The 15,028-nt window shown below is 42.8% G+C and overlaps 1 protein-coding gene across 2 annotated transcripts in view; it reads left to right on the top strand.

The window, feature by feature from the left end:
* The window catches only part of ephb1 (EPH receptor B1), a 159,473-nt gene that overhangs the window by 99,790 nt on the left and 44,655 nt on the right, over nt 1-15,028 (top strand). For both annotated transcript variants that reach the window (XM_086203572.1, XM_086203571.1), the window contains exon 5: nt 2,764-3,099. In XM_086203572.1, the coding sequence (XP_086059698.1) occupies nt 2,764-3,099 (336 nt within the window). The remainder of the gene's footprint in view (nt 1-2,763; nt 3,100-15,028) is intronic.

Raw genomic sequence — 15,028 nt, 5'->3', positions numbered from 1 at the left:
TTATTTTTTCAAATGTCAAGTGGAACTTCATCCACTGGTCTCTCTGCCCTCTGCATAATTATGAAAAATGTTTTTAAAAAAATGGCCAAAGGTCAGAGCGGGAGTGGGGGGGGGGGTGATTGTGTGATCCGGGAGTGGTCCAGTTACATGATCTGATCTGGTCTGGGGAAAAAAGGGAGAGCAGCACAAAATCCTTTTTTTGAGGTGGAGCTCACTCATGTGCCTGCTCACATTCACCCTGCAATATCACTTTTCTTCTGCTCGCTGACACTTGTGTTCGTCCCTCACACCAGAAGCAGAGGAACATGCTGAAGAGCTTGAAGCTGGAGTTGCTGGAGCGAAGACAAGAGTCAAGAATGTCTGAGTAGTAATAATGTCAGTTCGAAGGCTAATGTGAGGGAAGCTCAAAGCTTGCAAGCTAAATGGCGTAAACACCCTGCCTCCCTGCATTTTTTTCAACATTTCCCAGTTTGACCACCAAATGTTGCCAGTTTCTACATTTTTTCTGGAAAAAAAAAAATCCTGCAAATTTTGCCATAGTTTTTAAAACAAGCCACTGACAAATTAAGCATTTTTGACAATGGTCGTTTTTAATAAAACAACTCTTGGAGAAACTGATTTACACTGTCTTCAGAGTCCAAAATAGAGAAATTTGTAGTCACATATCAACCCAAACGATACAAAGAATTAATATCCAGAACTCAGCTGCAAACATGAGTGCTGCTAAATGCAAATCTACATCTACCTGAACTATAGAAAGTGATTTGAGCTCCTCAATACCACTGTCACCATGACCAAACGGAAGCTGCATCAGCATTACCCAACACCCTAGTGTGTGAATATGTCACATGCAGCAGCTCAGAAGTGGAATATTCCATTCCCTTTGTTTGTAGGGATTTTATTCAGATGTGAAGATGCTACTTGAATAGATGTGTGAAAGTGATTAGTGAATGAAGGAACATGTTACAATGTTAGGATAAAACAAAGTAAGATCGAAATACTCATGAAGACAGGAGCCTATTTGATGTGCCCTTGTTGCCCTTGAGCAAATGGCCTCGCACTTGGCTGTTGTGACTGCGATATTCGAATAAAGCCTCTCTTTATGTTGTGATCCAGGCTGCAAAGAGATTCTATTTCACTCGAGAAAACGAAATGAAAGCAACATGTATAAGCAGCGACTCTTCTGACTGGCATGGCTAAATGAACACCAGCTGAGAGCCTGTAAGTAATGTTCTCAACAAATTAAATCCTATGGCAAATTAAAACAGCCAAAGGCCTCAGTAATAGTCTGCAAATCACTGCTTAAGTGGCAGTCACATCTGATTTCTCATGCCATCCCTGCGTATGTTGTAACTGGGACAAAGGAGCGTGCTGCTGCTCATCCCTCAGCTAGGGAATATAGAAATATGTTTTGTTTTTTTTAATTATTTCTTTCCCAGTGGTTTATGAATTGCATTGTTAGAGGCGGTGTAGACAGAGAGTTCATACACGCGTGCTCGTGCCGCATTTTCCTGCAAGTTTTGATGGGCGACGCAGAAGGATACACTCGGTGAACTCTTTCCTCAATAGCCAAAGAAAGAGCTCTCAATACTCAATGTTCCAACGACAAGCTGTATTTTCTCAAAGCAAATGATGTTCCGTTTGACCATGTATGCGGGGAAACTTGCCTGGCAGACCATAATAATCATGCTCCGGAGGTCATACCCTTCCTGTCACTCACCTCTCTACTCTGGAGTGCTGAGCCGAGGTCCTCACCCTTACGTGTTCGGCCGTTTTGTCCCGGCTCCCCAGGGATAACCCACATGGCTTTGCAGTAACAATGATTAATCATGTCTGAATGGAGTGAAGTACTCGCTCCTGTAAACACAGAAATGAGACATTCAAGTACTATATCATCGCATGATGATAGGAAGAAGGAGAGTGAAAGGAAGTTTAGCTGGGTAACTTTAGATACTGTCTCCGTAATCCGTCTCCTTTTTAACGATAAAGGTCAGGCTTTACTGAGGATACATTTGTACCAGATCAGTTCTGCAGGGTAGTTCTCCTCAACCTAAGCGGCACTGACTAAAGGCTTTGGCAAGCTCCTGCTCTGCTGGCACTGTCTGGTATCTGAGAAGACAGAGCCGCCGTCTCTGAGCAGCTGGAGGGACACGAGGTCTCAGCTAAGCAAAAATTCAACACTGCCATTTGAACAGATTTTTTTCTTATACTCTTAAACATTTGTACCTCCGATTGCAAGCGATGGAAAACACCACTTTTTTTTTTGCACGCACTCTAATATTGAGAGTGCAGCGGTTTGATTATTTCTTGATTTCTCCCCTGAATATCATCAATTTTTTTATTTTGGGGGGGGGGGGGGGGGGCGATGCTCCATAGCTGTGGGCTATGAGGAAGAGTGAATAGGAGCGTGAATCTCCAGAGCCACTTGGATAACAATACTCCATGCAACACTGCATTTTGCTAAATAACCAATGTTTGATAGACACAAACGTTTCGCTGTATGATCCCTCTGGGTGTGAACGGAATAAATTTGCATGACAATTGTGCTGAAGATGGTGGGAAAAAAGAAACAGACAAGTTGCTTTTTTGTGCCAAATAACACATTACTTTTACTAAACTGACCCAATAGCTGATACAGGAAGTAGTTTCTTTTATTTTTGTCTTCCTAGTAACACATTCCCTTGCCTTTAGGCCTTCCAATGCAGCTTTCCCTGATATAAAATTGCCTTAAATGTACATTTACACGACATCTTCCCTCTACAGGTGTTCCATCCAGCCCGAGGAATGTCATCTCCATTGTCAATGAAACATCGGTGATCCTGGAGTGGCACTCCCCCAGAGAGACGGGCGGCCGGGAAGACGTGGTGTATAACATTGTATGCAAAAAATGCCGAGCCGACCGGCGTTCCTGCTCCCACTGTGACGACAACGTGGATTTTGTTCCCCGCCAGCTGGGTCTGACCGAGACCAGGGTGTTCATCAGTAACCTGTGGGCTCACACTCTCTACAGCTTTGAGATACAAGCTGTCAACGGTGTCAGCAATAAGAGCCCGTACCCCGCGCAGCATGTCTCCATAGACATTACCACCAACCAGGCTGGTAAGTGATGATGATGATGGTAATAATACGCTGCAAGAATATGATGACAATCCATCTATATCATCCGCGTCATGGAACTTTATTGAATCTTTGCTCTTTGTAAGCAACCTCCTCCTCGGCTGACCACTTTTATTTCAAATGCTGCTGCTGCTGCTGCTGCTGCTGCTGCTGCTGTAGCGGGTGTGAAACATTTCTCCTCAAAAGAGTATCATTTTGCACAATGTGCATTTCAGAGTCTCAGTTCACAGCGTAGCTGACTGCAGGGCCAGAAAGATTTTACATCGCTGCACTGTGAATAATGACTTCAAGGATTTGAAGCGCAACCCTAGCGGTTTCCATGAAAGTTATATGCCTACACACATGCTCTCTTTCTGGGCCATCCTTTTCTGTATCAAAGATCTTTTGAAAGCATAATCGAGGAAAGCCAGACCCGAGATACGGCATCTTCTATTCTTGTCGGGACCGTTTTTCTTTGCCGTGATATAGTCTCGGTTCACATTCTTTCATGGGCAATCTTTCTTTTTAACATTGTTGAATGATCCCACGCCTGTTTTTCTGAGGTTCACATCTGGAGTTTGCAGACTGTTTAGCTTCACACACTTGACACGTCTCTGCTGTTTCTCTTTGCTCTTTGTTTAATGAGACTTTGCTTTAAGAGCCAAGCTGCACAGCAAGTCTATACTTCTCCCTTCACAGAAGGCTACACCCCAGTTGAAACCTGTCTATAAATCTTTAGACTTATGCACTGGCACTCGCCTGCTCACTAAATAAATAAATTTAAAAAAGGAGAACAAGAGTGTTATTGAGTAGTTGATTCTGAGCCACAAAGCTGTAATTTTGTGGGGTATTGTTCTTAGCTGAGTTGACAGGGCTGTGACACCTTCAGTGTGTGTTGCGGAGGTGTGGACATGAGCTACAGGACTTGGACTACAGTTGAAAATTTAATGACTTCAGACTCCACGAGACAAAATCATAGCTTGACTTTGACTTTTAACACCAGTGACTAATGACTTATGCTTTCCTCAGGCTTGAAATGTTCACACACAAAAAAAAATCCCATAAAAAGTGTTTTGCGAATCAGCTCAATTTCCCTGATTGCTGTTCCACTCTGGATGAGTCTGACAGCTGTCAATCAAATCGCACGAGCAGCGAGGGAAGCAAGCGCAGACAGACAGAATCCTCCCTGCAGCATTCCAGGCTGGTCGACGAAATCAACTGTAAAACAACTTCAGCAGCCACAGGCAGGGAGCAGATACTTGGTTTGACTTTAACGCTGCACAATGGAGGGTTACTGTTTGATGACTGATAGTCAGTGGTAGTAAGCGAGCTAGTGATTAGCTAAGTGTTTGGCTAATGCTAAATGAGTGCTGTCCTTTAGGGTTTTTTTTTCTATTTTTTTTAAGCTAACTTTGACTACATATTTGTTAAACAGTGCCTCCTGCGGGTATAAATAGGAAGAAATACTTTCATGTTAAGTTCAATGACTTGAGTTTTGACGAATTTTGATTCCGTCGGCGGCAGCGCGACCGGTCACCGTAATGACCGATATTGTAGTTTATGCAAACGAGAATGTAACCGCGAGTGTTGTTGCACACAGCCCACAACAGCTGTCATGACAGATGTACTGCTGTTGATCCAAGGAGGAAGCACAGTAGTTTTTGCTGGCTGATTGACATCCGGGGGACGACCAGGACCAATCACGGGTTTTTTTTTTTCTTGCTTTTTAAAAAAAAAAAATTATAACACAAAACAACATAATATTAAAATACAAACAATACAACATGTTTGACCAAGCCTAACAGTAATTAGCTGAAATACATGAAACCATAATTGTGCCCATTTTTGTATTTGATAATGATAACATTTAATGGGATTTTTGACCACCTAACTGGACATCAGAAATCTAGTCACCTTAAAACTGTTGCTTGTAAAGGAGAAGAGGATTTTGATAAGTAGGAGCTAGTTCAGGATTTATTGCAGTTTCCCAGACTTGTTCTGACTGGACTGGAGACCTGAAAGTAAAGACCCACCGTGGCTCTAGCAGCGACGCAGGTTCATGTGTGTTCAGCCCTGTGACGTCAGCCGTGGAGGAGACCAGCTCAAGATAGAACCACAGACATCTGCTGTTTTCAGGCCATGTTGAGGTATTTTTCACTCTACTCTATGGTCTCTCCTTGTCCTTCCTATCCTTTTCTCTCTGTCAGTGTGTGTGTGTGTGTGTGTGTGTGTGTGTGTGTGTGCATTCTCAAATGTTGCCTATGATGGATCTGAGCCCAGACAGAGAAAATGACCTTCATCCTGTTCCTGTTCTCTTTTCTCTCATTCCGTGTGCTTGTGCTTATCTCTCTAACTGTGATGGAATCTGAGGCCAGACGATGGAAATGACAGGGAAGAAATCTTGTCTCGGTCGCTTCTTTCTGCTGTAGTGTTTTTTTTCATGCTCTTGTTAGTCTTTGACTCGTACACAAAAGCACCTATCAAGGGACAAGTGTTGACCGAGTAGGACATTTAAATGAAGCTTCTACTCCTTCCTTTTTCCTGTGTTTCTGCGGGTGTGGCGGCGCGTGAAAGTCCCAGCTTGAGCTCATGGGATTCTACTGACGGAGGTGAAGTGGAGTTACAATGTGAAAGGCAAGCGAGTGTGTGGCAAGATTCCCATAAAGAATGATTTACACGTTGGTTTTTTTTTCCGCGTGTTTCATAGCTTCCTTTGTCACACAATGTTACATTCTTGAACTGTATGTGTCAGTAAATCCAGACGCAGTGAAACGAAAGCAATATAATACAACAACCCTGCAATAAATCCTCCCTCCGAGACGATTGTAATGTTCGTCTTTTTAATCGAATGTGTTTGAGAGAAGTGCTGAGTTAGTTACTTTTTATTTCTGTCTCATACCAAACATTTGGTCCTTCCAAGTAGCGATTACTAGACACAATCATTAAAAGCAACAAAAAAAAATCTCATCTTCTGGCCATAAACATGATGCAGGACCCAAAAAACATAACCTCCCCGTAGAGCCGTTACACAAACGATCCCCCGCTACATTTAATTTTCTATCAATCTTTTTTCTTTACAAGAAAATTATCATGTTTGTATGTTTCATTTACGAGGAGCCACAAGAGTCTTTGTGCATCGTCCATTAACTCAAAATCAACATCTTTTTTTAATTTCTCCAAAACAAAGCATCTTACAGTTCACAATATAAAAACAAAAAACAAACTGGAATAATCTAGATTAGATCCTAGATTACCTCCGTGCCGCACGCCATCTTTTATGGGGCTTTTTGACGAGAGTTCAAAATACTTGGGTCTCCTCTGTTGCCCGGGTGGTGGAGGGCGGGTGGTATTTGCTGGCTCTCAGAGAAGGAGCAGCATCTGAAAATACTTCAGGAGATGAATGGGAGGGGAGTCGGAATAGCAAGGAGAAAATACTTTTCTTTTCTTTTCTTTTTTTTTTAAGCAAACTCTGCCAGTGACGGAGAGGAAAATGAGGGAGTAAATTGGTCTGATTACCGATGTGGCCTAATGGTGCTAACTGTGCCCATTTGACAGGCTAATAGCAGTCTTGACAGATAGCTGTAGACCAAGCAGTGCCTGGGCCTATTGTTGAATACTGTGGTGGCAGTAATGAGTTGTCTGCCAGTAATCTGCCACGCCGATGTCCAGCCCTGTGTGGCCCTTTGTCGCCATGTAATTGCTCTTTTCCGATTTCGACACGGGGAGTGTGTGCGTGTGTGTGTGTTAGCGGGGCGGGGGGGGGGGGGGTCCTCTCATTGGCAGGACATTGAGGATGCAGAAGTATCCAGAAGGGATGTTAAGAAAGCACTTTATAACCAAAAAGCAGAGAGTCACTAAATGAACGCCTCCGTTTCTGTACTACATTCAGCAGAGCTTTTCGTCCAAAACGCCTTACTGTATAACAGGGCAGTTTGTTAAAAGTGGAACCAGCTGTTCACTGTGCTCTTTGTCAGAGAGTAATAAGTCACCGTGTTGAGGGAGGGAGGGTTTTTTTATTTTAAGAAGAAGAAGAAATAGAGGAAGTAATAATTTTAACAAGACTGGGAGTAGGCTGCAAAAAATGAGTTCAATATTAATCAAAATCAGTGAATTCAATATGAATCAAAATCACAATATGGTGGGCTGCAATGCCCCAATCACTTGAAGGTGCAATGCTGGTTAAAGGCCAACTGTGTGTCAAAATGGCATTTTAAATTCAATATGGTGCAGCTGCAGAGATATCCTGCCTAGTGACTGGAGAAAATATCCTTGTTTCACACAGATCCTGACAAAAAAATTACACCATAGTCATTTTCAAGGGGCTTTAAATGAAAGGTAGAATAAACTGTCAAAATCAACGTTCCCTCTACTATAACAAATCATATTGCAATTGCAATATCAGTCAATAAATAACGGCATATCAGATATTTCTATAAAGTTGCGCAGCCCTAGCATGGGAAAACAGGAGGTGACGTGATTTTCAGTTTTCGGGGGGGTGGGGGGTGGGGGGATCTGTGTCACGAGGCAGATCCCATAATTTATTCCCTCTAGTTTTTTCAAACATGATTGACAAGAGCCCTCTCAGACATTTAGGAAATGTATGCTTTTTGAAAATATGCCGCTTTATTTCGAGAGATAGCATCTTAAGTGTGGAGCTGATGAAAAGATAGAACCGGTGGAACATAACATAATTCACAGTCGGGCGACTGGGTGTAATTGTGGCAATGGGGTTTCGCATATAAGTTCACACACTTGAACAATATGCCACTATTTTATCTTTTATCGAACTTATATATTGCTTGCATAAAAGCATCTTTTAAACATTCAAAATGAGAAACAAATAAATAAAGCCATGGCCGACTGGGTTTATAACGCATTAACTCTAAATCCCTCTAAGCTCCGTATTTGAAGCCTTTTTTGTCATCTGCTCTTATGTTTGGCACAGCTGCGTAAATTGATTTGGAATCTGTAATTTGTTTGCTTAGGAGATGATGATTATTCAACACACCTTGCTGTTCAATTGAACTCTTCATTTTTGCTAAATCGAATTGGAAAATGGTGTTTTCCCAAACCTGAAGCCTAACTTGAGTTTCATAAATTCACCCGGAAACCTTTAAACTGAAATTCTTGCTACTTTTCAGCTCAAATAAACATCAGCAAGTGGAGTATTTAGGGAGATGGATAAAAGCGCTCCCGTGAGTGAAGATTATTGACAAGAGTTACGCTTTACTCCTGCACTTCTTGTAATATTCATATTAGAATACATCGCAGTCTGTCCAGCAAGGAGACCAGAAGTTGATTTCTTCCTCTGTTCACTCACTTCACCGGGAGAACTGTCGAGCCGCGGTGGTTCAGCGGTCCGTGATGTAAATTGATACGAAGAAGACAAATGAGAGATGAGAAAAAGGGGAACACAGGAGAGGAGGAGGGAATATTGGAGGTGAGAGGGAGAGTTGAAGGGACTTAGTGTGAATCACTGAGGAGGCCATTTAACTGCACTAGATCCCACCATGTGTCTGGGAGGAAGGACTGATCAATAGCGTGATTTAGGAGTTCATTCACTGCCGCTGCTCTCTAGGACACACACACACACACACACACACACACACACACACAGGTTATATACGGACCCCTCTATCCACTTGGGCTATAATTCTTCTCAATTTACTCATATGTATCAACATTGCTATTGAAGAACAGAAATTTGATGTCCCCTTGCAATATGGTGTATGGTCCGTTTCCTGCGGGATTGTTTTTGGGCCCTGCAGCCTCATTTATAAACTCTGTGTACATACAGAAGAAGGCGTACGTACAGAAGAGGGCAGCATGTGTTTCTTTGGGATTCATAAAAACTAACCAACTGACAGGAATACAGGCGGCGCTGCAGGGAAGCTCTGACTCGAGCGTGTGAACATTTTGGAGTCGAGGTCAAGCCGAGAGCCTGATGGTGAAGTCGAGAGCTGATGACTGAATTGTTCCATAAACACTTTTGAATTTGAAATCATACGTAGAACATCCAGTTATCAATGCGTGTTAATTTTATACTGTGAGTGTAAATGGTTGTCTGTCTCTATGTGTTGGCCCTGCGATGGACTGGCGACCCGTCAAGGGTGAACCCCACCTCTCGCCCGAAGGCTGCTGGGATAGGCTCCACCCCCCTGCGACCTGTAACAGCATAAGCAGTAGGAAATGGAAGGATGGATGGATTGATTAATTTTATATGAATGGAATTACCAGTTGTGCTAGCAGGGGTGTTGTAAGGCTGCAGGCTGTTTTATTATTCTTGTCATTATGGGATGTAATGTTTTATTTAGAATTTATGAATAGATGCTAAATCATTCAGGTCCGCATCTCGATGCACCTCAGAATCGAGTTTTTCCTCCTGCCCTGGTGTTCACGTTAAGGGTACAGCAACAGCACCTCTGCGTTGGCCTCTTGGAAACTTCTATTGATTGTCCTTGACACCAGAAATTTAATCTACACCCACCAGTGTCTGAAACAGAGCCATCTTTTTCATCTTGACCTAGATTATAAACCAACAATCCCTCCGATCACACAATGCCAAGAGTACAAGCAATCCTCCTCCGTGTGTATTCCCTCACAGTGTAAACATCTGAATCCTTCAGAGCCTTCTAAGGGCAAGTCTGAGCGGGTAGATCACTTTCAAGATACCACGATGCAACGCACGCAAGTGAAATCCAAACAACCAGACATGTCTAAGAGATCTGCGTTCTGTGTGGTTCAGAAGTTAAACGAGATGTTAGGCAAACATGTCGGCAGACCGCCTTCGTGACACTACTCGTCACGACTTTCCAATTTACAACCTTTAGGTGGCTGTTTGTTTTATTTGGGGGGGGGGGGGGGGGGGGTTGTTGCCTGGTTTCTTTCCCTCTCACAGCTTTATATCAGAGCTGGGGCCGAGTGGTTGGAGGCCCAGATTTGAGGGATTATCTGGCCTCCAGCTCCTCCTGGGGGACCCTGAGGCATTACTGAGGAGAGGGGTTGTCTGGGTTACCTTACTGCTGCCACCATGACCCAGTCCCAGATATAAATGGCCCTAAACGGATAGATTGAGGGTGTCCAAGTGTTTCATCATCGTAGTTGCTTCTTCAGGCTCTCTCCGGGTGCTATTTTTATGTCTTTTGATGTCGGGTTTTTATAAATGTTCCCATTTTAAAACGGCTGTGTATATGAACCTATGCTCATTGCAACGGACAGATATATTTGCTGTTTTGCCGAATGCAGCTACATTTGGAATCCTTCACGTATGATGTGATTTTGAAAATCATTCCAAGCAGGGTTCCTTGACAGAAATCCGTGGCACTGAACTGATCCCTCATTATGATGTTTGAGTGAGGCACATTACCATGTAGACATGGCTGGCTTGGCCCCCTGAGCCCCCTCTAATAGGAAGGCTAGTGCTGAAACCTATGCCTTTGGCAGACACAGTGCATGCCTATAGGCAGCTCTCTTCATCTGAGATACTGAGCCCCTATTAGGAGGCTGCATGGTTCAGTGATGTGTTAGGATCTTAAATCACAAACCTCAAGTTGCTCTACAGAGAAAGAACAACTGGCCTTGTGCGCTGGGTTTGTGCAGTTAGAAATGTGTCGGTCTGGATTTCAAGTGCTTGAATTGGCTTTTGGTATGACATCAGCTGATACAATCATTGTGGAACTTTCTGTCTTGTCATTTCTCCGAGTAATTGAAAGAGAGTTGGGAAAAGTTGCGAGTTTAGATGTGAATGTCTGTGTCAAATGGGCTTAGACTATTTCTGGATACTTCCATGTGGAAGGGATCTCAATGGAGACTTTAAACTTTGAGGCAGTTTAGCCGGGGAGTTCTTTTCATCCTTTGATTCTGAGGAGAGTTTTAAAATGTACATCAGACTTAGTTGGTAGTGACTTTATGTATTTATTTGCATCACAAACTTGATTAATGGTGTTTCAATCCTGTGGACATAATGAAGCGAATGTCTAATGATGATTGCATTTCATGAATGTGGGATCCATCCTTTTTGTTTTTTTGAGCTTCCACCAAACAAGCGTGCCCATGAACCTCACAGGGTTTGTTTCGCATAATGTAGAATGGACACAATCCCAAAAAATACCAGGTGATTGGATGAACCATCTGTCTATCAAGGGTTAAGGTCAATCAATCCCATCAACAAGATACAAAAAAAAAAAGAGCAAGAAAAAACATATGTCCCGGGGGAAAAAAAACCCCAAAACTTCAGTGGCTTGTTGTTTCAAACAACAAATACCATCCAGTTCTAACTTAACTGATGCTACTGTAGCAGAGTTTCTATGCTAAGGGTTAGCATTGATGCATTCCTTTTTTCTGCGCTCGCCAGCAGGACGAGCGAATTGCCCTGACCGAGCTCATGGAATTCCTTTGAAAGTGTAATTAGGTTCTCTCAAAATAAGGGAGAAAAACAACAATTTATTCAAAACATTGTCACGCCTGTAGCTACCCACACCTGCCACAGGCTAGCGGGCTAACGTTAAGATACGTAGAGGCATGCTAGCTTTTCAGGAGCCTCCATTATTGTTCTGAGTATTCTCACTGTCGTAACACCTAAACTAGTTTTAATATCTTTTTTTCTGAATATATAATTATTAAGTATAAACTGACTATATTTAGGAGACAGCCCATTAGCAGTAGTAAACACAGTATCTCATGATACCGTCATTATACTTTATTTGTAATAATGACAGAAAAATACTCTTAAAAGAGCTCAAAGCAAAAATCCTCATTGTTAGAACTTGACAACTGAAACGAGACAATGTAACTTTAACAAACCCAAACTTAAAGAGAGTTGAAATAGTCGCGCAAGTCTGTTTATTACACCAGCAATTTAAGAAAATATTGATAATTGGCCCGGGTCAATCAGGCAAGTCATTCTCTGTATGATATACTGTGCATCAACCAGCCTCACAAGACAGTGAATACATGTAAACCTTATCTAAGGACGAGGGTTAAAATATGTTTGGCTGCATGATGACAAGCAACGGTGACATCAGTGGCGTCTTGAAATGTCCAGTCATGATCAGCTAGACTCGCTCAGAGTTGCTGCACAACAAAGGTGATCACATTGCTGTTAAATGATTTCAAAACAAAATCTTAGATGTGGAAGAGCTCATTTGATGTGACGTTCATATCTTTCTCCAGTCATGTTAAATAGTAGATTAAATTGTACAAAAGTAGCAAAGCTTCTCATTCTTTTATTTGTCACTTTCACACTTTTTTCTCTGTCGTTTCTGCCTCTCTCTCTCCCTCTCCCTCTCTCCTTCTCTCTCTCTCCCTCTGTCTATGTCTCAGCTTTGACTTTGATTAATGGTGAGCCAAGCTCTGCATTAAAAGCCAGGGGCAGCAAGTTGGGCCAGATAAAAGTGGAGCACAGGAACAGGGGATGGGAGGGATGTAGGGAGGAGAGAGGAGTGCAGGGCACAGTCACCAATCACTGTCAGCATCACGGTCCCAGGGTGACAGTGGGGGACGCAGTTGGAGGGGACAGCAGTGCGTCATTGGGTTGAACCTCACCCTCATACAGGCTGGACACATTGTCTCTGACAGCCTCTTCACACATACACTACTAGGACATTCACACACACACTTATGAACACACTCTCTCTTCTGCATTTCCACCCAAAAAAAAAAAAAAACCTGTCGGTACAGTGGAAGTCGCCAGTGAGAGCTTTCTTTTTTCCATCAGGATGAAGCTGTAAGTGCAATAAAGACACAGAATTACTTCTAGATGAAAGCTACTCATTGGCTTTGCTTTAACCAGTAAGTAGTAATTGTAGTCGGTCAGTGTTATTTTTTTAGGTTTATTTATAAACTCAGATTGACTCTCTAACCACCTGGGGTTAACGTGCACATCGGAGAAAGTTAATGCTTGTGCTAGAATCCCCCCCCCCAAAAAACAAGACAATTTTGGCTTTCATGTGTTTTTTGCCTTTCCAAATTACACTGAATGCAGGAAACACCCTTTCTATGATAATCTCTCTCACTCTGATGCAGCAAATCATGAGCTCATGTGACTGACCAGAAGTTTCCGCTGTCTAGATATTCCCAATCTCGGTCTGAGCTGATTCCTCACGGCCTCTCTCCATTTTTCGTCATTAGACGGTCAAAATAATTTCTTCTTCTACTTTTTTGACAGCCATCTGCAACGTTGCTTCTGTTAGCTTCAAACCGTGTGGTGGAAATACATTTCCTAATTCATATTTCTTAATTTTTTTTTGCCATTTCCAGAGTTCGTTAAATGTAACGGGCACAACACTGGACCAGAAGATGTCAGAGGACATTTTTCCTTTGATAGAAATGCAATATAGATTTCACAGTGTAAATGGATGTTTTTCAGTTTGTGCACCTGAATCGTTCCAGCCAAGTTGGGACCAGGACTTTGAGGCTGATGCAGTTGAAAGGCCTTACCTCCTCAGCCCCCCCCCCCCCCCCCCCCCCTCCACCACCACTATCACCCCCCACTGCAGGAATTTCTGTGTGGAGTGCCTGTCCCTGGGGTCTGTCAGGAACAGTGTGTGCCTGTGGCCGGTAATTGATAATGCGGCCCAGGCAGCCCTAGTCCTGGTCAGTGGAGCGTGAACCAGCCTGAGAGGCAGAGACGCTGAAGTGCAGTGGGGTGAAGCTTAGCGCCTCACACTCTCTGTCGAGGTGGTGGAGTAGGTGGGGGGGCAGGGGGGTGAGAACCAAGGGAGGCAGACGGCAACAGAATCCATTCACACTGACAGGATAAACAGAACCCATTCAGGGCTACATTTTAGATAATTACAACACACTCACATCAGGCAGGATTCCCCTAAATCCCAACTGTAGAATAAACCATTATTCCAACAAGCAGGCACAAGGTATGAAAAGGTCGTGGGCTTTTCTCTTTTTCAAAACTCCTGTTGCTGTAGAGTGGTTTTATAAGGGTGGGGAGTGTGTGTGTGTGTGTGTGTGGGGGGGGGGGGGGGGGGTATGAGAAGAAATAGAATAACCACTAAGGAGTCAGATAAAAAGGAGCATTTAGTTGGAGTGTGTCATTTGCTGCCTTTTGAATAGAAGACTTATTCAGAGAGCTGGCAAGTGGAGACCAGGTGGAGCAATGACTAGGCCTCAGCTGCGATCAGGCTGAGAGCCAAGGAGCTCCTGGGCATAAAATGTAGAGCATGGGCATGTGGCGGGCTGTATTTATGCCTGCAGACACGGGGGTGGAGATTGACTTCCAATCCTGTATACAAACACCATGGCTTTGAACTTAATATGAGCAGCAGCCGTGTGAATTTTTTAATCAAAGATACTTGTACGATCACAAATTGGTCTGATGAGTAAATTTAGTTGGATTGGATTTTAAAAGTAGAGCTTATCTAATCACCTGGGAGGAGTTTGTGATCGTAAATGTGAGTAATTTTCACACAAACTGGGGAATAATGATTCATTTATAAATAGAAAGCAAGGCAATTTTGCTCTTTTACTTTAAATTTGGTGCATATAATTATTTTTTTTTTTGCTTTTAGTCCGCATATATATCATCACATAAAATAAAAAAGTTACTTTCCCGGAAATCATGTTTTGTTTTTGTTTGTTTTTAACTTTTTTTTAATGAACAAGTCAGCTGCACAGGAACTGGTGCACTTAAGAACATCCGTTAAGACCAATAGTGACATTGGTTTGTTTAGAATAAACACAGCGAAGGCCCACTACAGGGAGCATAACCAGTGATCCATGTGAAGAATATGATTTAAAATAAACTTTATAACACTCTCACCACTGAAATCCTCATCGGCCAAGTCTGTGACATTTAGGAGCTTGTCAGCTGGGCCATGATTACATATTAACACAACAAATAGATGTTGAAAATGTGACTATAAGCACCAGGGAAATTTAGTTTTTTTCCTCAAGAGCAAACGGTCCGGGGTTATTGAAC

Source organism: Aulostomus chinensis, chromosome 5 (assembly GCF_037954235.1).
Source record: "Aulostomus chinensis isolate RoL2024-O1b breed Wild chromosome 5, RoL_Achi_v1.0, whole genome shotgun sequence".
NCBI classification, from domain to species: domain Eukaryota; kingdom Metazoa; phylum Chordata; class Actinopteri; order Syngnathiformes; family Aulostomidae; genus Aulostomus; species Aulostomus chinensis.
The sequence above is the reverse complement of the archived record's forward strand: the minus strand, read 5'-3'. Positions and strand labels throughout refer to the sequence as shown.